The 24,461-nt window shown below is 53.1% G+C and overlaps 1 protein-coding gene across 1 annotated transcript; it reads left to right on the top strand.

The window, feature by feature from the left end:
* The first annotated feature begins 7,209 nt into the window (after positions 1–7,209).
* ROBO3 (roundabout guidance receptor 3) lies at positions 7,210–23,691 on the top strand. Its single transcript, XM_053594383.1, has 28 exons — positions 7,210–7,554; positions 11,096–11,422; positions 11,747–11,904; positions 12,600–12,720; positions 12,817–12,955; positions 13,226–13,353; positions 13,580–13,704; positions 14,969–15,140; positions 15,461–15,666; positions 15,890–15,971; positions 16,316–16,481; positions 16,672–16,838; positions 17,363–17,484; positions 17,669–17,894; positions 18,107–18,228; positions 18,491–18,662; positions 18,812–18,997; positions 19,672–19,695; positions 19,775–19,817; positions 20,021–20,160; positions 20,467–20,661; positions 21,047–21,185; positions 21,324–21,536; positions 21,918–22,069; positions 22,194–22,304; positions 22,476–22,637; positions 23,103–23,287; positions 23,577–23,691. Exons 1-28 carry the CDS (start codon positions 7,398–7,400, stop codon positions 23,586–23,588), a joined length of 4,152 nt encoding a protein of 1,383 aa, XP_053450358.1. The 5' UTR covers positions 7,210–7,397; the 3' UTR covers positions 23,589–23,691.
* Positions 23,692–24,461: the final 770 nt, after the last annotated feature.

The raw sequence follows: 24,461 nt of genomic DNA, 5'->3' as shown, positions 1-24,461 counted from the left end.
CACTTTTGATTCATGATCACTAAAGTCAAGTACTCCTATAATACTGTGTATCAATTATACTGTATTTCCATAGCCACTGACTATCCTGGTTGCCTATGTAACTCTGTCAGACCCTCTTCTTTGCTCAAATCACAAACACCACTTCCCTTACCCTCATTTAGCTGATAATTTTGCTTCCTATTTCATGAAGAAAAAAGAAGCAATCAGGAAATAGCTCCCGTGGGCTCCCACCACCACATTTGACACCTCCCTGCATCTTTGTCTATACATCCTGTCCTTTGTCCTGTTACAGTGGTTGAACTATCTGTTCCCAGCTGAGAGACCTCATTCACTTACGCTCCAGACTCTATCATCTCTCCTACTCAGGACATTGTTCCAGGGACTCTTCTCTCTCTTCTTTGTATCCCATTTCCTTCTCAAGGCTATCATTTTAGTCAGCACATAAACATGAAGTTGTTTATCTCTTATTAAAAAAATTTCCTGATGCCACTTCTTTTTCAACTATCTCCTTATAAATCTTTTCATTTCAGCAAAATTCCAATTCCTTTGCATCCATTTTCCTTCCTTCCTTCCTTCCTTCCTTCCTTCCTTCCTTCCTTCCTTCCTCCCTCCCTCCTTCCCTCCCTCCCTCCTTTTTTTCTTTTTAGACAGGGTTTCATTCTGTCACCCAAGCTGGAGTGCAGTGGTGCGATCATAACTCATGGCAACCTCAAATTCCTGGGCTCAAGCGATCCTCCTGCCTCAGCCTTTTGATTAGCTGGAACTATAGGTGTATACCACCCCACCTGGCTAATTTTTACTTTTTGTAGGTGCAGGAGTCTTGTTATTGCCCAGGCTCCTCTTGAGCTCCTGATCTCAAGAAATCCTCCAACATTGGCCTCTGAAAGTGCTAAGATTATAGGCGTGACCCACCATGCCTACTTTGTTTCCATTTACTCTTAAACCCCCTCCTGTCAGATTTTGCTGCCATCAATCTATCAAATCTGCTTTTAACAAGGTCAGCAGTGATATCTACTTTACTAAATTCAATGGTAAATTTCAGTCTTCATCCTCGTTGTCTTATTCCATTTAGGCTGCTATAACAAACATGCCATAGTCTTGGAGATTTGAACAACCAATATTTATTTCTCCAAGTTCCGGAGGCTGTGAAGTCCAAGACTGAGGTGTTGGCAGATTCAGTAGAGAAGGTTTGCTTCCGGTTCATAGATAGTGGTCTTCTCCATGTGTCCTCACATGATAGACGTGATGAGAAAGCCCTCTGGGGCCTCTCTTATAAGGCACGGATTCCATTTATGAGGGCTCGACCTTCATGACCTAATTATCTCAAAAGGCCCCACCTCCTGAGACCGTCACATTGGGGTTAGGATTTCAACACATGAATTTGGGGTGGGGGGGACGTGAACTAGTCAAGCTCCCACTTTACCAGTGTTCATGCCTTCCTTCTTCACTTGCTTTCTCCTTTCTTCACTTGGTTTCCAGGAAACCACATTCTCCCTGACTTCCTCTTATGTCTTTGGCCCTATGTTCTTAGTCTTTTATTTTTATTTATTTATTTATTTTGCAGTTTTTTGGGCCAGGGCTGGGTTTGAACCCACCACCTCCGGTATATGGGGATGGTGCCCTACTCCTCTGAGCCACAGGCACCGCCCCTTCTTAGTCTTCTTTATTTTTCCTCAGTTTTTCTACTTCTAGTAGAGACAGAGTCTTGCTTTTGCTCAGGCTGGGTCTCGAACTCATGAGCTCAAGCGATTCACCGGCCTTGGCCTCCCAGAGTGCTAGGACCACAGGCGTGAGCCACTGCGCCTGGCCTCATACATATATATTTTGAGACCAAGATCTTACTATATTGTTCAGGCTGTTCTTACATTCTTGGGCTTGAGTGATCTTCTTGCCTCAGCCTCCAAAGTAGCTGGAACTACAGTGTAATGCTGTGCCTGGATAATTTGATCATATTTATGTTTTGCAAAGAATAGAGGTAGGTATGCTGATATGTATTTCTAAGAAATCTGGTAGGATACACAAGAGACTATCAGTAGCTACCCATCCCCCCACTGCCCCCCATCCCCCACGGGTCTATGGGATGAAGAAGGACTTAATGACAGGGTGAGCACTTGGACTTTTTATCATATACTTTCTTATACTGCTTATATATTTTTGCAGGAGCATGTATTATGTCAATAATAATAATATTTTTTAAATGAGCACAATAGAATAGATAGGAGAGCATTAGTAATAAGGGGGAGGGGAAAGGAGGAAAAAAAGGTGCACTGAATTGAATAGTAGCTCCTCCTAAACAGAAAAATTCATGCCCACCCAGAAGTTCAGAATGTGACCTTATTTGGAAATGGGGATTTTGGAGGAATAATTAGTTAGTTAAGAAGAGGTCATATTGGATTCAGGTGGGCCCTGATCCAGTGCCTGGTGAAGACAGAGGCACAGAGGCCTACGTATGCACAGGGAAGGAGGCCATGAGAAGACAGAGGCAAACTCCGGAGTGATCTACAGGCTGAGGAATGCCAAGGTTTGCTGGCAACCATCAGAAGCTGGAAGAAGCAAAGAAGGATCCTCCTCTAGAGTGTCAGCGAGAGCAAAGCCCAGCTGCCACCCTGACCTCAGACTTCTAGTCCAATGAGGAAATAAATGTCTGTTGTTTTAAAGTGCCCAGTTTTTCGTACTGTTACAGCAGCTGTGGGAGCAGGCCTAATGTAGGAGAGACAGAGAACACTAGTCGGCCCTGAGAGGGCAGTTGTAAGAGATAGCTATTTAATCAGGTATATTTATTAAACGTCTATTGATGGAGGGCTAGCTCCGTGCTTAGTTTTATAAAAGGAACCCAGAAAGCTCCTTTTCTTCTAGCCTTTGTTGTGTCTGTCCTAGGATGTGGACCTTTCTGCCCATGTGCTATCAGATTTGGAGAGTTGGTGGTGTGTGTTGCAAAGTGTCTCCCCGCGGCCTCCTCCACTGGGAAAAGGGTACTGTTGTGCACGGAGGTCTGGCTTATTATCCCAGCAGCTACAGGGGTTGAGCCAACAAACTCTGGCTCCTGCTAGGGGCGGGCTCCTGCTGTCTGCTTTCCAGCTGGGTGCCTGCCTTTGCTCTCTGGTCCCCCCTCCTGCGTGGCCCTCCAGTCCCTACCCTCTGGCTGGGTCACCGCCCCCTGGCAGCATTACTCTGAAGCCAAGAGACCTGCTGGGCCATTCACAGGCACAGCCTCGTGGGGGTGGAGGGCAGATGTTAGTTCCTTGCCCCCCCACCCCAACACACACACACATGGTCCATGTGTTTTAGTGCACTGGGAAGGGATCCAGGCAGAGAGTGATGGGAGGCTCTGAACTCTGGAGGGATGTAAATAGACTGGGCAGTGTGCGTGTGCATTGTGGAGAGGCAGTGGCAGTAATCAGTGTGCGATTGGGGAGGTTGTCCTCAGACTGCCCTCCTGGGCAATTACATGCCAGCAGCCTCGTCCACCACCAGCTGGCATGCAGGCTTTGGACCACCAAGAAGTCTCCCCATATGGCCCCCAGCTTGGTCACTGAAAATTCCTAGCCACATTTTCTGGCCTATATGCTGGCACCAGGCCAAGGAAGTTAGCCCGGGGTGACTAATCTCTCACCCAACACACACACACACACACACAGACACACACATATGATGGGTGGAGGGGAGAAGGGTAGCGAGTTCCTTTAGAAGCTCATGGTTCTCCAAATAACCACTCTGCCTAGGGCTCCAGTGTTGCCCGTAACACTTCCCTTTCCCATCTCCTATACCCCTCTGTAAACCTGCCCACCCCAAATACCACCCCAAGAAAGAAATATTCCTCTCCTGGGTGGCGCCTGTGGCTCAAGGAGTAGGGCGCCAGTCCCACATGCCGGAGGTGGTGGGTTCAAACCCAGCCCCGGCCAAAAACCACAAAAAAAGAAAAGAAAAGAAATATTCCTCTCCTACATTTACCTTACCACTTCATCAACCCCTGGTCTGAGGCGCTTTTCTAGGACTTTACCTGTGAACACACACACATATACACACTCTTCCCATCAGATACATAACCTTATGAGAAGAAATTTACCTCCTAACTCTACCAGTTCAACTCTCCCATCTTCCTTACCGCCTTCTTTTTTTTTTGTGGTTTTTGGCCGGGGCTAGGTTTGAACCCGCCACCTCCGGCATATGGGACTGGTGCCCTACTCCTTGAGCCACAGCCGCCGCCCCCTTACCGCCTTCTTTTTTTAAAATGAATTTATTTTATTTATTATTTATTTATTTATTTTGCAGTTTTTGGCCAGGGCTGGGTTTGAACCCACCACCTCCCACATATGGGACGGCGCCCTACTCCTTTGAGCCACAGGCGCCGCCCACCTCCTTTTTGCCAACTGACCTTCACATCCTCCTTTTCTCTTTCTTACCCTTTTGCACGGTACGTCTTTTTTGGCAAAACTCTAAAAAAGAAGTAGTCTTCCGATCTGACGCTTTCTTCAGCCTAAGGTGGAACTTTGTAACTCGAGTGAATGGATCCAAACAAGGCCCCGCCCATTGCAGTGAAACACCCACTCAGTGGTTCAGGTGCAAGCACCTCACCTCCAGCTTGCAGGTGGGGACATGCACACAGCTGCAGTGAGTTACCTCTGCAGGTGGGAGGAAGACAGGCATCTAGGAAACAAGGAAGGAATCTAGGTAAACACCCTTTCCAGAACCATCCATGGAACAGCCCAGAAAAAACTAGGCTTGGAAGGGTGCAGGGCCACCTGTACGACCTTTAGGAAAAAGGGGAGGAGAGGAGAGGGCTGCAGAAGAGCTGGAAGAAGTGACTGCTCCACCCTCTGCCAGGCCCAGGGCTCTAGGACATGGAGAAAACTGGGGAGGGAACTTGTAGGATGGTTGGGAGGAATTTATTCTCTGGCACAATCCAGTGGAGCCCTCAACCCTTCTTTGGTTTAGGTCTGAGTTTGATTTAAAAGGAGCATATTTTAGAGATACAAAGAAATACAAAGAGTGGGGAAAAAAAGAGAAAAACGGGAAAAGGACAGAAGGGGAGAGGAGAGGGAGAGAGAGAGAGAAAGGTGAGGTGTAGAAGAAGATTGAGCCAGGCGAGTCATGTAAAAGAGGAGAGTGGCCTCACTGTCCAGTCTCCAAACCGAAATGACAGGGGTTAGAAAACAGCCCTGCCCACGGGCTGAGCCGCATCCTGCGCTTAGGGAACCCTGAGCAAATACGCCCTGATCCCCACATAAAGGGCCAATTAACTGCGCCGTCTCCAGGAACAAATCCGCTAACAGTGTGACAAGCCCCCAGACGCTGGCGGGCCCTGTGTTTGCGGAGAGGCCGACCGGGGAGCAAATAAGGGGATTAGGACCGGGTGGGATCCGCATGGTGGGAGAGTTTCTAGCCCTCCCCGCCCCTGAGAAGGGACTGGTGCCAGGACACAGAAGCTCTGTCCTGGTTCATTTCAGCCTCTGGTGTGATGGAACCTGGGTGACAGCAGCCAGCAGGGGGAGAAGCAAAGGGTCCACGGATCCCCTGCTCCGAGCGGTCAGAATATACCCAATTCCTCCTTAACAGATGGGACAACTGAGATCCAAGTGCAGTGACGTCTTGTAATGGCAAATACAGGATTGGAACCCACTTCGGGGTTGATCATTCCTGAAAGGATAGGTTTCTGATGGGAAATCTACCCCTTGCCATGTCACTTTCCTGAATATCGCCTGGCTCTGGAGCAAGGCACAGACATCAAGGTCTGTCTCCACCTGCCCCAACTCTTCTTAGCCTCAAGGTCTGATCTGAGTCCTCCGTGCGGCGCTAGGGTAGTAGTTCTGTACCAGCGCCGGCAGATGAGGTGCTGAAAACAGCTCCCAGGGAGCTGTCTCCCACCGGGTCACCCCCCAACTCCGCCTGGAGCTCCCAGCCTTCTGAAGCCCCGCTGAGAACCGGAGCGAAGTCGCCTAAGCCGATGGTTGGCGGCTCCGCAGGGAAGCGTCTTGGGACAGGCCCGCTCCCCCTTGGCAACCACTCTGGTTCACTGGAGGGCTCTCTGCCTGAAATAATCCAACTCTTGACTCTGCTTACTCTGGGTCTGCGACTGTGTAGCACCCACCCCTCTCTGATCTCGACCTGATTAGCTGTCCCCTCTTGGGGAAGAAGGAGTCACCCCAAGAAGATCGTCTTATCAGAGCGTACCGCTGAGCCAGAGCTGGCTACTCACTCATCAATCAGCCGGCCCTACCCCAGAGGGGAACCATCCTCCACTCTCTCTTTCCCCCACTCTCCTAAGTCCTCTCCAGTCAAGGGAAGTGTGTGTGGGGGGATGGAGGATTGGGACATCTTTAGGTCAAAAGAATCCCAGAGAAGTCAGAGGCAGCCTGGGACTGGAAAGGGGGACTATGTAAAGACGACAGTTTATCAGATTTGAACAGATTTGCACCAATTTTGCATCATTCACTTCTCTTGCACTTGCCTTGACAGAAATAATACTGTTCTCTTTGTCTTTGCCTGGTTCCCCTTCAGTCTCCTCAAAACTATAAAACAATTTAATAAAACATGTCAGAGCAGAGTAATGCAAAACTATGCAAATAAATGCGAGTCGCCCTGGTTGCCCGGGCTTTCTCCCTCTAGTTTTATCTGTGATCAGAGTCTCGGGTGGAAACACCGACATCGGTGTGTCTGGAGCAGGACGCTGGGGTCAGGGTACGCCACCTTATCCCCTGGGCTCCAGGGTACCGACCTGACGATAGCGGGCAAAGGTGTGGATCCACCATGGAAGGCTTCCCTTCTGCGCCCCAACTCCAGCTCCAAAGCACCCCAGCCTGGGCTCCGGGACTTGGAGGGAACGGAAGCCAGGGGCTTTGAGAGCTGAAGAGCTAAAGGAATGTTTGTTTGCTCTTTGCCTTAGTTTCCCTAAGGGCCTAGAAAAGAGACGAGAGGTTCCAAAGTTAGGCAAAAAGGGCAGAGTTCGACAGAACCTCATCTCTCATCTTGGGTGTTTTAAGAAAGGAGAGAAACTCTCTTGCAATGTCCAGAACAGGACCCGGGCTGTGGGGCGGGGACTCCAACTCGTGCGCTATGCGACTCCAGTCTGCTGCCTTGCCAGTGGCCATTCGTGTGGGGGTGGGAGGGTAGAAGGAGGCGGATTAATCCCTTAATTACGCGGTGATCGGCGTGGCACCTGCTTTCTGCCCGCCGGTCTCCCAGGGGACTCCGGCACTGGGAGGTGGAGAGAAGGACGCAGGAAGGAGGAGGGCGCGCGCAGAGGCACCGGCCGTACCCGGGCGCTCGGGCAGGAGAGCGGCACCGTGGCTGCGGCGGCGCGCAGAGGCTGCGGAGGGGCTCACGGCTCCCAGCCCGCGGGTCTCAGACCCAGGGGCTGGGCCCCGAGCCCCCCGCCCGGGTCGCAGCTGGGTCGAGCCATGCTGCGCTACCTGCTGAAAACGCTGCTGCAGATGAACTTGTTCGCGGACTCCCTGGCCGGGGACTTCTCCAACTCCAGCGAGCTGCTCGTAGGCTTCAACTCCTCGCTGCCGTCGCTCAACAACACTTTGCTGCCTTCAGATCCCTCCCTTAACAGTGAGTCCCTGCCCCATGGGGGTGTCGGATCCGGGAATGGGGTGAGGTTGAGAGCGCGGCGAGGAGGGTAAGGCGAAAGCTCTCCTGCCCCAAGCTGCAGAACTCAGCAGGGTCTCCCAGCGCCTAGCCACGTCGTGAGGGCTAAGGGATAATTTGGAACTTCAAACGTATGAGTGGGGTATCCTGGGGAAGTGGGGAGCTTAGGAGAAGATGGCAGCCAAGGCCTTTACTCCCCATCTCCCTCAAGGGTCCCCACGCCCACCCCAGGTGAGGAGAACTGTGGCTGGTGACGGGCCGGGAAATTCCGAGCTAAGAAGGGCCTGGCCCAGGCAGGGAGGGGAGAAGATGGGCCTCAGGCCAGCCAGACTACTCGGTGACCCACGTAGGGAGGCCTTTGGGGCCTAGAGAGTTCTTTCATAGAACTCTCAGGCAGCCCAAATGCTGGACGTGTTTGCTACGGAGGGGACCGGGCAGCGATCGTTTCTAGAATACTTAAAAGTTTCTCTCAGTGGTGGGACTCACACAGCCCACCCTGGCAGAAGTTCTGCAGGCTGCAGTGCTGGCGGCGAGGTCGTTAGCGCTAATTACGGTGATTAATAAATGACTCGGACAGCGCGCTTTCCCCCAGCGCGGTGGGGAGGCTGCGGGACTGGGACGCGCCAGCCTGGGGAGAGGCCCGATCTCGCCCCCTGCGGGCCGCGTTGGGAACTCCCGCTTTCCGGACGCCCGTAAAGGTGCTTCCCTTCAGGGACTCCTCGCCCTGCGTCCCTCTGCCTCTGCCTCTGCCTACACCGGTATAGTAGTGACCACTGTGCTGGTGACTAGAAGGTGGCGAGAAAGGAGACGGGCAGTGTGTGTGTGTTTCTGTGTGGGGTGCTCCAGGTGCTGGGGGAGGAGCCCCAGAGCTTCATTAGCATGGCCATTAGCTATTCATTAGGCCGCTGTCGAAGCATCTCCTGAGACCAGAAATGACAGGGAGGACATTCCAGGGAAAGAGCGCCTGCAGCTGTGTCTACAGGAATTAGGGGGAAAGGGCCAACTAGAAGGGTGTGGTGTGTATTATCTGAATTCTGGAGAAAGTACTGGATTCTGGAACCTCCCAACCCTCCTAGTTCCCCAGGAGTTTAAGCACAGTCATCTCGCTGACATCCCAGACAGTACCGCTTTTGCTCACCTAGCGCTTTTACAGAGTCTTTTCAATCCTGAAAACTTAGTGAAGTATTAGGGGAAGTGCTGATCGTCACATTTTGCCTCGGAGGAAACAAATTTATAGAGGTTCAAGGATACCCTAATAGTTACAAAGCAGCATGAAGCAAAACTTTGGCAATGACAGATCTATGTCTATTTCCATTACGCATGAGGGTTATATGAAGGGGGAAAAGAGAATATTTGGGCCTGGTAGAACCTGATCCAAGTAAAGACTGTAGGATCCAGAATAAGGGAGGGTGTGCTGGGGATGGGAAAAAAAAACTTAATGCTAGAATAGCTACTTTTATACATCAAGTGCTTTACATATATTAGTGGTTTTATAAAAATCCTATCACTGCTCCTACGTTACAGATAGAGAAACTGATACTTAGAGAATTTAAATTATTCACCAATTCTTATAGCTACAAAGGGTCCAAGTCTGAGATTCCATTCCTCATGGGTTTGACACCCACACCTGTGCTCTTAACCACTCATCATGGATGTTTCAAAATCAGGAATGGGATAGGATGGAGAAGAGATGAATGAGACACAGACATTTCCTTTTTTTATTTGTTTGTTTTTTGAGACAGAGTCTCATCCTCTTGCCCTGGGTAAAGTGCCATGGCATCATAGCTCACAGCAACCTCAAACTCCTAGGTTTAAGTGATTCTCAAACCTCAGCCTCCCAAGTAGCTGAGACTACAGGTGCTCACTTGTTTTTCTATTTTTAGTAGATGGAGTCTCACTCTTGCGCTCAAGGTGGTTTTGAGCAAGCAATCCACCTGTGTCAGCCTTTGAACGTGCTAGGCGGTGGCTATGGGGGAGCCTTCCAAATGGAAATGTGGAAGGGAAGAGATTAAGAAAATTACTCCCTTCCCCAGGTGGGAGAGAAACTGATCTTGTCTCCAACCAATGAAATGCACTTCCCAGGACTGTGCCAGCGTGTCACAACCCATACAGCTTTGTCTTCCAGAACTTCTAAGAGAAGGGGGCAGGAAATAAAACCCAATCCCACATCTGTCTGGAAGCAAGAGTTTCCTACAGATTTTGGAAACTGAGAACAGAGTGGGAGGGGTGGGGTCAGAGGAGGTGCAGCACAGATGCTGGGAGCTGTCACCAGTTATTTGACACCACATTATGTGAGGCTGTAGCAGCACCTACTGGTCACCACCGGTTACAAATCTACTTCCCCTTACTGGACTGGGAGCTGAGGGTATCTGGTTATAATGGGCTCTTGGATCTTGTATCCTAAACTGTGTAACAGCAGGTGAAACAGGCAGAAGTCTGTAGGCCTGGGGGAGAGGCAGGGGCACCTTAACCAACAAACTGATCCACGTGAGCAATGGAAGTAGAGGAATCCCTTTTCAGTGGCTTTTACTACATAAACCAGTAGAATAATCTGTTGAAAATTATGCACCTCTCAGGACAAGGAGCTTTCCTCCCATTACCATGGCCAATTACGTTTGATTCCAATGACTTTACCCGATGCTCAGAAGCAAAGATAGATGATCTCTGATGTCAGAAAGAGAGCTGTTCTTAGAACCCAAGTTAAGAACCCTTTTTAGTCTCAGCCCTATCACTCATGTCTTCTCTTTTACAAGGGGCCCTAGGCTGGTCCACATTCCCAATTTCACCAGCCTGGGACCTTCTGGATGAGAAGATCCAGGTATTGTTCTGGTGCTGTTCATGGTTGTTCACTGAGCCAGGATGATCAGTGAGCCAGAGCTGTGAGAGACTGTCACCAGCAGGATAGAAGTGTGGGTTTGTTAAAGGTGGCAGGAGAGGGTGGAGTTCTGAGGTGGTCCAGAAAGCCAGACTGGGAGTTTGTGTCCTGATTCCTTTATGAATTTGCCTGTCTAGATTGTAAGCTCCTTTCTAGACTGAGAACATGGGAGCATCTGCCAGTAAGAACATACTGAAGCCTATGGTGGGAAAGGATGGCCTGGAGGGGTTTCTAGCAGACGAAGCAGAAAAGATGCAGCTATGGTTTGGCGCCTGTGGCTCAAGCGGCTAAGGCGCCAGCCACATACACCTGAACTGGCGGGTTAGAATCCAGCCCGGACCCGCCACGGCTGCAACCAAAAAATAGCCGGGCGTTGTGGCGGGCACCTGTAGTCCCAGCTACTTGGGAGTCGGAGGCAGGAGACTCGCTTGAGCCCAGGAATTGGAGGTTGCTGTGAGCTGTGATGTCACAGCACTCTACCCAGGGTGACAGCTTGAGGCTCTGTCTCAAAAAAAAAAAAAAAAAAAAAAAGATGCAGCTACTACCATAGGTTTCTCTTTCCCTCTGGATGCTCTATCTCTGCCTCGAATTTCGCCATTATGAACGCACTCTGCCACCACCTGTCCCCAGGGTCAAGGGTCGGGCCAGAGGACGCTATGCCGCGTATTGTGGAGCAGCCTCCAGATCTTCTGGTCTCCCGGGGCGAGCCGGCCACGCTGCCCTGCCGCGCGGAGGGGCGGCCCCGACCCAACATTGAGTGGTACAAGAACGGGGCGCGCGTGGCCACTGCGCGCGAGGACCCGCGCGCGCACCGCCTGCTGCTGCCCAGCGGCGCCCTTTTCTTTCCCCGCATCGTGCACGGGCGCCGGGCGCGGCCAGACGAAGGTGTCTACACTTGCGTGGCTCGGAACTACCTGGGGGTGGCGGCTAGCAGAAATGCCTCGTTGGAAGTGGCAGGTAAGAGTCCCGGGGTGGTGAGCTGTTTGCTTCCAGAGTTTGAGGTAGGCGAGAGGGCGCTGGGCAATGCCAGAATGAGCCCCAGTGTTCTCGCGCCAGTCAGCAACTTCTTTGGGGACCACGACCTGTGGTCAGTAAAGCCCACACCATAGCCAGAGGAGGAAGTGGATCCGACTGTAAGGCTAGCATTTTCCCACCTGGGAAAGAGTTCGGTCTGCTACGACCATCCCCTCCCCCCTCAAGACAATACTTTCCTGGTATCCTCGCCCGGTTGGGGCATCCTAAACCCTGCTTATTTTTCCTGCCCCACCTCTCACGCTCCAGTCCTTCGCGATGATTTCCGGCAGTCTCCTGGGAACGTGGTGGTGGCTGTCGGGGAGCCAGCAGTAATGGAATGCGTGCCCCCCCGCGGCCACCCGGAGCCTTCAGTGTCCTGGAAGAAGGACAGTGCACGACTCAAGGAGGAGGAGGGAAGGATCACGGTGAGGGGCGGGGCCAGGCTGAGGCCCTCCTGAGGGGCGGGGCCATGGCCTAGGGTTAGGGCACAGGTTCCAAAAAAGGCAGGTTTGACTCTAAGGGTCTTTAGAGGCGTGGGGAATAATGTCTTGGAGGAGATAAGGCAGCAGGTTTGAGATCAGGGCACCAATTGACCAGAGACTAAGAATCAGCTCTGGAGGGAGAGATGAGTAGGGTAGGATGCAATTGGTATGAAAAAGGAAGGGAGTGGCCAGGCGAGCTCAGGAGTTCAGAGCAGCCTGAACTAGAGGGAGACTCTGCCTCTAAAGCTACCCAGGAGTGGTGGTGAGTGACTACAGTCCCAGCTACTAGGGAGGCTGAGGCAAGAGAATCACTTGAGCCCAAGAGTTTGAAGTTACTGTGAGCTATGACACTACCTCACTCTACTGAGGACAACAAAGTGAGACTCTGTCTCAATATGAAAAAAGGAAGGAAGGAAGGAAGGAGGGAAGGAGGGAGGGAGGGAGGGAAGGAAGGAAGGAAGGAAGTAGAAGGGAAAGGAAAGGAAAGGAAAAGGTGGGGAGCATGATGACTCAGGGACTCCTTATCTGATATGCGAGTCAACATCCTTGGTCATCATCCGCTTGCTGTGAAGGTCAAATAAACTTTACACACGTTCAGATGGCTGTAAGGGTCCAAAGTTACCATGATTACTCTGCAGATCCGCGGAGGGAAGCTGATGATGTCGCATGCACACAAGAGTGATGCAGGGATGTATGTGTGTGTGGCCTCCAACATGGCAGGAGAACGGGAGAGTGCGGCGGCTGAACTTGTGGTACTGGGTAGGCTCAGGCAGTTTTGGAGTTCCCAGGGTGAATAGCCTGGGGAGTCAGTAGCTGCACCAACACCCTGACTGTTGACTCTCTCCCACTCCATAGAGCGTCCCTCATTCCTGCAGAGACCAGTGAATCAGGTGGTCCTGGTCAATGCCCCTGTGACTTTCCTATGTGAAGTGCAGGGGGATCCCCTACCTCGTCTACATTGGCGCAAGGAGGATGGGGGACTGCCCACAGGCAGGTGAGACCCTGTAAGGAGACCTAACCAGCTCAAGAGCCTGCCTTGCCCTAAAAAACTTGGAGGCAGGGCAGAGAGAAGTGTGTTTCCTAGAACCTGTGGCCCTTGTCCTGTCTAGTCCCCACGTCCTTTCTGGAGTCCGTGGGTACCAGCTTCTGCCCCTGTTGAGTCCTGCCTTGTCCTTATGTACACTGACCCTGGTGTTTGTCCTGGGGGAGAGAGAAGGGGTCTGTAGCTGTGTCCAACACGGCCTGGGGGTGGGGAGTGGAGCAGGTATGAGATCCGCAGTGACCACAGCCTTTGGATTGGTCGCGTGAGTGCTGAAGATGAGGGAACTTACACCTGCACGGCAGAGAACAGCGTGGGCCGCGCTGAAGCGTCTGGCTCCCTCAGTGTCCACGGTGAGGGCCCCGTCTGGGACTGCCTGTGGGAGGGATGCTATGACGGAAGGGGGATGGGTTGGAGTAGAGGAGAAAAAGGGAGAGGAAAGGCAGAGCAGGGAATGTGGGGGGCCTCTGAGATACCTGCTCCCACTTAAGCCAAACTTGGGCTTCTCTCTCCTCTTCCTTCAATCTCCCTTCTTAGTGTCACTTACCCCCATTCCTTTGTCTCACATCCTCTTCCCAGTCCCGCCCCAGTTGGTGACCCAGCCCCAGGACCAGAGGGCAGCTCCTGGAGAGAGTGTGACTTTCCAGTGTGAAACCAAAGGAAACCCCCCACCTGCCATTTTCTGGCAGAAGGAAGGAAGTCAGGTAGGTGCCATCTCCAAGGCCCTTCCCACCAGCCCTCCTCTGTGCCTAAGCCTCCCTCACTCTCTTGACACTCTGCAACATCTCTCTGGGGCTTCTGTTTTACCTTTGGTACCCTACTCCCCAAATCCTTGCAGGTTATTAGGGGAGAAGTAAATAAGATAATAAATATAAAAGGTAAAAGTCCTGGAGCATATTTGACACTTGAAAAATGAATGATAGTAATATGTTAAGATAGTAAGGAACAGTCCTACATGGTAATTCCCAGAAGAGATTTTCTATTTGGGGCAAGGCTGTCCTGAAAGTATAGGAAACTCCATCCGTTCCCTCTTCCCCCAGACTTCTGGAAGGCTTTGGACATAACATACAACTCCAGAAATCAAGTATTGAGCCCAAGTTTCCCAGGGTAGGAAATTACTTGCTCTTCTATTTATAGCTATTCTTAACTAGCTGCCAAGGCACTTCCAGGGAAAGCTCACAGTCATCCCTCTTGAAGCTAGCAAACAAATCCCAGAGCACACAGCCTGAATGAACTGTAACTGACATTACATCAGAGTCCTTCCCTCTAAAGGAAGGGAAGGACTTTTGCTACTAGGGAACAGAATCAGTAAAATAAAATAAGTCTGATTAACCCAACACCACTGGGAAGCCAGCAATCTGCCACTTCATTCCAAATCCACAGCCACATTTTCCAACATCTTCTCTAGCACCTGGAACGACCATTAAATTCTCACAGGAATAAAAATGGTGCTGGTAGTAGGGGGTGGGAGTAGGTATCAGTCAGGGGCTTGACATGGTGCCACTTATCCTGAGACTCAACCCTGCTTCCCTATTTTCCATGTATCTATCTAATGAAAAACAGTAAAGCCAAAAGAAGGGGGAAGTATTCCATATTTGTCACATACTATGTTAGAGAACTTTCATGTGATTATTTCATTTCATCCTCATAAGTAGCTTTTTAAGAGTCCAATTTGGAAAAAAAAAAAAAGAGTCCAATTTGGGTAAATTCTGGCTCAGGAAGGTTAATAGCTGGCTCAGAGTTTCCCAATGAGTAAGTCATAGGGCTGGGAAGTAGACCCCAAAATAGTCTAAGCAAATTCCCTAATGTTTGTGAATAAGTTTAACTAGTTTGCCCCAGGTCACATCACTGGCCGGGGGCACAGTATGAATTAGGAATTCTCTGGATTCTGAGGTTTATGGGAATGGGGCACTCTCCCTGCCCAGCCGCCTGCTCATTCCCCACCTTGGTCCCCAACACCCACTGCAGGTCCTGCTTTTCCCTAGTCAGTCACTTCAGCCCACAGGGCGCTTCTCAGTCTCTCCAAGAGGCCAGCTCAACATCACTGAAGTGCAGAGTGGGGATGCTGGCTACTACGTGTGCCAGGCTGTCAGCGTGGCTGGCAGCGTCCTGGCCAAGGCCCTGCTGGAGATAAAAGGAGGTACATGCCCATGGAGATAGGCTGGACCCATGGCTTGGAAGGAAATAATGTCCTAAAGAGATCTGTGTCTCTTGGATTCTATACACTATGTCTGCAAGTGGAGGTCTGTGCTCCTGAGGCATGTCCTGGAAGTTTAGAAACCAAAAGCAGCAGCCACTAATAGTTGACTGGACACAGTCAGAGGCTACAGATGAATATCAAAGCCACTGCTATCACTAGGGGGTTGGGAGGAGGGTGAAGGAGAATAGAATGGGGGGCAGGGCTCTGGTTGCCTACCTCTAGGCTTTTCCCCTAAAGGGACCAAGTTCTTCCTTTCTCAGCCTCCTTGGATGGGCTGCCTCCCATCATCCTCCAGGGACCAGCTAATCAGACACTGGCACTTGGCTCCTCTGCATGGCTGCCATGCAGAGTGACTGGAAACCCTCAACCCAGTGTCCGATGGAAGAAGGATGGGCAGTGGCTGCAGGGGGATGAGCTCCAGCTCACCTTAATGACCAATGGTACCTTGTACATTGCCAGTGTGCAGGTGAGTGTCACCCTTGGGGCCTTAGTAACTGAGAATGGCTTCCTGGTCCACATTGCCATTGCAAGTAAGTACACACTGGGTATTCCACTGGGAACTTGCTGGACTTCCCCTTTGTTCTCCCAGACCACCTAAAGTGTCCAACGTCCTCCCCATCCTCTGTTATCTGCTTTCACCCCTCCCCCTCCCCATGCTCCACTAAGCCCGTGCTCTACTTCTCCTACAGGAGATGGACTTGGGTTTCTACAGCTGTGTGGCCAAGAGTTCCATAGGGGAAGCCACATGGAGTGGCTGGCTTAAGATGCGAGGTGAATGTTTTCTTCTTTTCCTTGTTTTGACAGCACCGTTCTTCAGACCTTCTTCAAAGGCAGTCAATACCACTCTGTCTCTACAAAACAAAACAAACAAACAAACAAAAACAAAGGCAGTCAATACCTCCCCAAACCCCAGGACTAACTTACCTTGTAAATGCCATGGACTTGGTGGTAGAGATGAGGATGGTGAAGTGGTGCCCCTGAGGGCAGATGTGAGTAGGGGTTAGTAAACTTTCTCCTCTGACCACCACCACTGGCCAGAGCTCTACAGCTGCTCTGGGAAGAAGTCAGGTTACACTGGGGTCATCCTTCTACTTAAAGATTATCTCCTACTGCAGAAGATTGGGGAGTATCACCAGATCCCCCTACAGAAGCCAGTACCCCTCCAGGGCCTCCTTCTCAGCCAGTGGTCACTGAGATCACCAAGACCAGCGTTACTCTGACCTGGAAGCCCAACCCGCAGGCTGGGGTCACAGTCACTTCTTATGTGATAGAGGCCTTCAGGTATGGAGAAAGTTCAGAAGGCAAACTGGGAGAGTTAAAAGGATGATAGCCTATGTCTTTAGAGAATTTGCAATTGTGTGGTGGGATTCTCCAGTCCCCTCTCTCAGAGGGTTCACAGAGAATGGATGAAATGGTAGACAAGTTGGGGTTTCCTGGCTTAGACAACCCTGCCACCTCATTCTTGTTATAGCCAAGCAGCTGGCAACACGTGGCGGACAGTGGCAGATGGCGTGCAGCTGGAGACACACACTGTCAGTGGTCTGCAGCCCAATACCATCTACCTGTTCCTGGTGCGAGCAGTGGGAGCCTGGGGCCTCAGTGAGCCCAGCCCTGTCTCTGAGCCTGTCCACACACAGGGTAAGCTCAGAGACCTGGGCTGGTGGGTATGATATGTAACATCATAGCCTGTCCCCACACTGTGACATTGTGGCAATTTATAGGGTGCTTGCCTGCCATGTAGTTCTATATTGGTGGGCAGCCTGGAATAGGAGGTCATGTTTCCCTCTCATAGCGGCAAAGAGGGAGCATGGGGTGGGGGGAAAGGGGATATTTACTCATCTTGGTAGCTCTCACTTCTGAGCCTTTTACTCATAGATAATATAATTTATTAAGACTAGAAGGGACTATGGAGGTATCACCTGCATGTTAGACATGAGACCTTGAAAAGATGTACATGTAGTGAGGCAGAAAGACTATTCATGTGGGCTAGACCCTCTACCTCTGGAAGCTATTCCCCTGCCCAGACCCCTATGCTCGGGGTGTGCTCCGGAGTTCTAAGTAGTACCGTGTGCAGGGCAGGGCAGAGGTAGGACACAAGCACACTTCCAGTCCTCTCTCCCTGCCCTTGGTGGCCCCCACTGAGTGGGCTATTGGGTCAACAGATAGCGTCCCATCCAGGCCAGTGGAAGACCCATGGAGAGGCCAGCAGGGACTGGCTGAAGTGACTGTGCATGTGAAGGAGCCTGTAGTCCTGGGGCCCCGGACCCTGCAGGTGTCCTGGACTGTGAGTGTGGCACAGGATGAGGTTAAGGGAAGGGTTGATGATGGGGCCTCCAGGAATGAATATGGGAGACTGGGAGGTGAGTGGCTGGTGAAGGTGCCATGAACAGAGGAGGGGCTGAGTGGGCCTGGAGGGCCTAAGTGCCCTCACTCTCCCTCTTTGGTATGTCTTGTCTGGTCTCCTATAGGTGGATGGCCCAGTCCAGCTGGTGCAAGGTTTCCGGGTGTCTTGGAGGGTAGGAGGCCCTGATGGGGGAAGCTGGACAGTGCTAGACATACAGTCCCCAAGCCAGCAAAGTACTGTGCTAAGAGGACTCACCCCAGGGACCCAAATCCAGATAAAGGTCCAAGCTCGAGGCCAGGAGGGGCTGGGAGCTGAAAGTCCCTTTGTGATCAGGAGCATTCCTGAGGAGGGTAAGGAGGACCACAGAGCTGAGGGGTGGAGGAGAGAGAGAAGAGGGAGTGGGGGAGGATGGACGTTTGCCAGGAGAGCAAGGTTGAGTGGGTGCAAGGAGTGATGCTCTCAGTTCCCGAGATGTTAGAACAGGGAGGGTGAAGGGTGGGGCAGCGGGGGCAGCTTGCAATGATTGTCTGCGTCCTTCTCTTCATGCTGCACCCTGGCCCAGCCCCCAGTGGTCCCCCCCAGGGAGTGGCAGTGGCCTTGGGGGGTGATGGCAACAGCAGTATCACTGTATCCTGGGAACCTCCACTGTCCTCCCAGCAAAATGGGGTCATCGTGGAATACCAGGTACAGGACTTAAGCAGGAACCGGAGGGAGAGTCGGGCGGGCAGAAGGGAGAGGGAAGGTCTACAGGCTAGGGTTAGATTGGAGGGAACCTAGGACTGGCTTTGGGGCTGGGAATGAGGTTCGGGGAGAACAGAGAGGTTTCAGGGTGCTCCAGGTTGAATTATGCATGACCAAGTCCCCTCTACCATTTGGAGCCTCAAGTTTCCCAGGGAGGCTAGAAGCCCACTTTTGACTCCCTAAATTCGGGACTCGGCCTCCCTAGATCTGGTGCCTGGGCAATGAGAGCCGTTTCCACCTCAACCAGTCTGCGGCAGGCTGGGCACGCTCTGTGATCCTCCGGGGACTGCTGCCGGGTCTGCTGTACCGAACCCTGGTGGCGGCGGCCACCAGCGCTGGCGTAGGCGTGCCCAGCGCGCCCTTGTCGGTGCAGCTGCGTGAGTCCGGAGCGCGGGAGCGGGTGGGTCCGACTCCAGAACTTGGGGTCGGAAGGTGTTGTGACCATTGTGCCTGCGGGGTCAGGAATGACCCTTCCCAGCTCCTGGGTTTAGGGCGCTTCCTTCCCTTACCTCTCTGACTCCCACAGCGTCCACGCCGGAATCCGAGCCTGGGCTCGAGGTGGGCCCTGGGCTGGCGGAGCGGCTGGCGAGGGTGCTACGGAAGCCTGCCTTCCTCGCGGGCAGCGGTGCCGCCTGCGGGGCGCTTCTGCTCGGGCTCTGCGCCGCCCTCTACCGGCGCCGGAAACAACGCAAAGAGCTCAGTCACTACACCGGTGAGAGCCGGCCCTGGGCGGCGCGCTGGGGCCCTGGAGTGGGCGGGGCCTGGGAGGGAGGCGGGCCCGACGCGGAGGGGGTGGGGCATGGCTCCGCCCCTGGGTAGTGGGGGCGCTGGGGTAGGCTAGGTGGCAGCGGGAGCTGTCAGGATTGGGGGAGAGGGGGGCATGACCTGGATCTGGGGAGAGGAGTAAGATTTGCCCCTAAAACGCCTTGAGTTGGGGGGGGCTTTGCAGCCCATTTTCGGAAAAGAACGGGCAGTCTGGAGCCAGAAAGCTCACTGTCGGGCCGGCGGAGAGAGGGGGAGGGGCCTGGCAACAGTGAGTGTGGCTTGGACCCCAGGTCCTCATCTGCGAGGCGGGACTGGATGCAAGGGTAGGGACGGCCGAAACAGGAGATCTGAGTACTGGTCAGTAAGGGACGTCTCTGCAGAGATTCTGAGGTCTCTGAGGTCAGTGGTTTCCAATCTTGGTTGGCTACATATAAGAATCACTTTGGGAGATTTAGGAAAATACTGGGACCTAAGACCCACCCCCAGAAATCTGATGAAATCGGTCCAGGATGCAACCCGAGTGGTAAATTGGGACCCGGGCCAGGGAATGGACAAACATAGGGACATTTCTGACCCTTCTCATTTTCCCTCTTCTTTCTCCCACGGGCTCCTTTTCGGAAGCCTCTTTTGCCTACACACCTGCAGGTAAGCCATCTCCACCCTGAGGGGTTCAGAGCCCCCAGCAAGGCTCTTCTCTCTCTCATTCTCCCCTCATTGTCCCCAGTGTCCTTCCCACAGTCAGAGGGCCTCTGTGGAGCCAGTTCCAGGTAATTCTCTGAACGCATCTCCCAAGGATAATCTTCCCTACGGAGAGACCACCCTCCTTCCTCTCCAGGCGTCACCACCTGACCATGTCCACCTCCCACCCTCAGACACCATTACTACTGCCCAGTGACTCTGCTGCCACCTGCCTTACCTTTGCCAGCCCCTCCAGGCTCTTGGTCCCCAATGCTCACCTGCTCTCCCTCAGGCCACCCATGGGCCTTGGCCCTGCCCCCTACCCCTGGCTGGCAGACTCGTGGCCCCACACTTCTCGAAGCCCCTCAGCCCAGGAGCCCAGGGGAAGCTGCTGCCCCAGCAATCCTGACCAAGACGACAGATATTACAATGGTGAGGAATTCTGAGTCCCTCAGGGGCACAGCTGGCCCCCTGCACACTTCTCTAGACCTCCTGGGGCAAACTGAAGGGAGCCGAGGAGTCCCAGTCTTCCTGAGGTTGGTCAGTCCCTGGGGAGGATATGAGTCCAGGGAACCTCTCTGGACCCGACATTTACCCTGGTTTGGGTTGTAAGGTGGGTGTGCAGGAAGAAGTTGGTCTTGTGGGATCTCCTTTTTCCCTCCATTCTCCTGTTGTCCTCTATTTTTCTGTCTCTGCCCCCTGCCTCCTCCCCTTGGCCTCCCTCTTTCTCCTCCTCAGAAGCAGGAATCTCGCTATACCTGGCTCAGACAGCCCGAGGTACAGCCGCCCCTGGCGAGGGTCCTGTCTACAGCACCATTGACCCAGCTGGGGAGGAGCTTCAGACCTTCCATGGGGGCTTCCCCCAGCATCCCTCAGGGGATCTGGGCGCCTGGAGCCAGTATGCCCCTCCGGAGTGGAGCCAGGCAGACAGTGGTATGACTCTAACTCCTCAGACACCCATTTTAGCCCTGACAAGAATATCCCCAAAGAGTATCTGCTACCTGGGTGGCACCTGTGGCTCAAGGAGTAGGGTGCCGGCCCCATATATCAGAGGTGGCAGGTTCAAAACCGGCTCCGGCCAAAAACTGCAACAACAACAACAACAACCACAAAAAAGAGTATCTGCTCCCTGACTCTCTGGCATGCAGGGTTTGCAATGTGCTTGGTACCACATACCTCCCTCCTTGGGCATCTGATGGGGGGGGGTAGAGGCATATAGTACCAAGGGCATCGGAAAGCCCGGCCCTTTCTTCTGACTTGTCTCATCTCTGGCTCTTTTGTGCTTGTCCTGGGGTTGTCACCATCCTACTGTCCTCAGGAGGCAGGGGAGGCAAAGTGAAGCTCCTGGGAAAACCTACACAGATGCCCGCTCTGAACTGGCTAGAGGCCCTGCCCCCACCTCCCCCTTCCTGTGAACTGAACTGCCTGGAGGGGCCTACGGAGGAGCTGGAGGGCGGGTAAGGATGTTCCTTACTGCAGAGGCTCTAACACCGGGGCCAGCTGCAGGGTTCCTGACAGGGGGATCAGAGATGCCAGCAGAGGAAGGGAAAGAGGCAGCGGGACTGCCAACTTCCCTCCTGCCTCTTTGCCCCCAGTTCAGAGCCGGAGGAGTGGTCCCTACCAATGCCTGAGAGAAGCCACTTGACTGAGCCCAGCTCCAGTGGAGGGTGCCTGGCCACTCCATCCCGAGGGGAAGCCCCCTCTCCCACACCATCCTATGGACAGCAGTCCACAGCCACTCTTACCCCTTCACCTCCTGACCCTCCCCAGCCCCCCACTGATCCGCCCCATCTCCATCAGATGCCCAGGTAGGGAGGTATATGATACCAAGCACATTGTGAGCCCCCATTACATATGTGTACAGTGATTGGATGGATGGATGGATGGATGGATCTGGGGGTACAGAGTTCTCAGGGCTGTGTCAGGGTGGAAGTGTGATTTGGGCAGGAGCATAGAGGCAGACAAGGTCCCTCTGTCCCTTCAGACTATTCATAGGAGTGACTCTGAAGGCTTCCTGAGGCATTTCCATCATGACTTTCCTCATGGTCCCCTAGCCTAGGAGGCCTCGTGGGGGACAGGCCATATCTTGTTCATCTAGTATTAGGCTGAGTGTCTAGCACAGGTCCTGGCACATAGTAGACACTTAGTTTTGTGGTGGAAACAGTTGCTGAGGCCTCTTGTCATTGCAGGAGGGTGCTCCTGGGACCAAATTCCCCTCTCAGTGTCTCCCAGCCCACTCTGGGTAACCATGAAGGGAGGCCGGCTGGCCTGGGTGCTGGCCCCACAACCTCCCATCATCTCAGCCCCAGCCCTGCCCCTAGCACAGCCAGCAGTGCCCCAGGTGAGTCTGTAGAATCTCATCTCGCCCCCTCCTGTACTCCCTTCGATATTCTCTCCTCCTACCCCAGACTCCTCTTCTGATCCCCTCCCTTACCTGTTTCTTCCCTCATCTCCTAACACTGCAGGGAGAACCCGGCAGGTGCCTGGGGAGATGACTCCCCCACTTCAAGGACCCCGTGCTCGGATCCGGAAGAAACCCAGGGCTCTTCCCTACAGGAAAGAGCACAGTCCTGGGGGTGAGGTCCCATGAGCCTGGGAGATGGTGGCAGTCATGGGGAACAGGCAGGGAACCTGGAGGAAGGAGAATGTGTACCCAAATTTGGGCTGTTCCACCTCTGGGAGGAGGGTGGAGGGAGGTTAATGTTGGGAGAAGCAGGAGACTCTGCTGAAGGCTGGTCCCTCCTCAGACTTGCCCCCACCACCCTTACCACCGCCAGAGGAAGAGGCCAACTGGGCTTCAGGGCTGAGAGCAGCAGGCAGCATGTCCTCCTTGGAGCGAGAGCACAGTGGGGAGAGGAGAGTGGTACAGGCTGTGCCCTTAGGGGCCCAACGGGGGCCCCACCCAGATGGTAAGGAGGGCTGGAACAAGTGGGAGGGCTGCCGTCACAGGAGAAGGCCACCTTTGGGACTGGAGGCTGATGGTTGCCAGATAGCTCATCCCTCCCTTCACTTCGGCTCACACATTTGATCTATATCAAAAACTCCCTTGTCTCCCTAGCCCTCTCCCCAATCCCCAGAGGTCCCCAAGTTATGTTTTTTCCAAGGACAGAAGGCCAGACAAGAGATGAGTATGATCTGGGCTCTCTGTCCCCCAATCCCAAGGCTCCCTCTGCTTGGGAGCTCCCTACAGGGTTCTGAGCATGTCAAGCCATGTGCTGGGCACTCAGCTTCTCCTCAGCCTCCAGACTGGCTGAGCCCTGTGCCTGCCCTTCAATCTTCTCCCAGCGCTGGGATTATGGTCGGGGTGGCAAGGTGGGTGAGCAGTTATGCTCTCTCCCTGCCTGGACCTGCTGCTCTTCCCTCTTATGCTGCAGAAGAGGCCTGGCCCCTGTACAGCAGACCAAGCTTCCTGCCACGGGGCCAGGGCACCAGCACCTGTTCCACAGCTGGCAGCAACTCTTCAAGAGGCTCCAGCAGCTCTCGGGGCTCCCGGGGCCCTGGCCGGAGCCGGAGCCGGAGCCGGAGCCAGAACCAAAGGCCAGGACAGAAATGTCGAGAGGTGGGACCCAGAGATCACAAAAAAAAATGAGTGCAGAGGGCTAGGGAGGGTGGACAAGAAGCGGCTGGAAATGGGAAGGCAGAAGAGTATCAAAGGAGGGGACCTACAGAGTGAGAGGGCAAGGAGGAATCTTGTAGAAGAAACAGCAAGGGGTAAGAGCAAGATGGCACATGAGAAAAGAGTGGGGAGTCCCCATGGGAAAGCTGGACTGAGGGGTAGAACCCTCCTGCAGCCTGTGTGCCCTGAGCCAAGGCTTTACAGAACAGTACTTTTCTTTCTCTCTCTCTAGGAATCAAGATGACCCTCAATGAGGCAATGAGAATATTAGGAGTTCCACGGGGAAGGGAGTGGGAGCACAGAGGTGTCGGGACGGGTGTCTCCTCCCTCCCACAGTGACCCGTGGGGCTCACAGAGGCCCGCTGGCTTCTACAGCTTTAATTGGCTGAGAAGCCAGAGAGCCAGCTTTTCTCTTTCCATCTTTTTCTAACTGAAGACTATTTGTATTATAAAAAACAAAACAATAAAAAAAGAATCTGATCAGAGCCCTGGCCTAGTTTGGTTTTGGGCAGGATGTCAAGAAGAAAGGCACTGTGAAGACCTCTCTGTTGATGCACGCTGGTAGCTCTGCTTCCCTTTGAACTTGGCCAAAAGCACTAGGTGAAGACAGGTGCTAGGAGAACTGACCTATGCTGCACCCCAAGGAGCTGAAGCCCACCGTCCCCCAGTTACATCCACAGAGACTTTTTGAATGGCCAATAATGAGAACCTTGTCCCACCTTTGGAGAATAATGGCCTCCTCTGGGGTCTGTACTTTCCTGTAAGGAAACATGACCCTCAAAATAAAAATAATTATAAATTCAAAGACAGGAGGAGCTCATGAGGGAAACCCCAGGGAGGAAGGAAGAGCATGTTTTATTAGACCTCCTGATTCCCTTACAGAGGGCATGCGATTGGGTTGGCTACCGTGGGACTGTTAAAACTTTTGGCCATGAACGCCATAGTTCCCACCAGCCACCCCCCTGACAGCTCGCCCACTCACTGCCTAGCTGGGGTTTTGCTTCCTTCTCACTTGCTCCATCCTGGGCTCATGCCTGTCCTAGACTCTGGGGCATACCTTCTCTAGAAGCCCGGGTCTTGCCCTCTCCTGCCACTTTGACCTAACTGTGTACAAATC

The sequence above is a fragment of the Nycticebus coucang genome, chromosome 6, assembly GCF_027406575.1.
Source record: "Nycticebus coucang isolate mNycCou1 chromosome 6, mNycCou1.pri, whole genome shotgun sequence".
In the NCBI taxonomy this organism is placed as follows: Eukaryota; Metazoa; Chordata; class Mammalia; order Primates; family Lorisidae; genus Nycticebus; species Nycticebus coucang.
The sequence above is the reverse complement of the archived record's forward strand: the minus strand, read 5'-3'. Positions and strand labels throughout refer to the sequence as shown.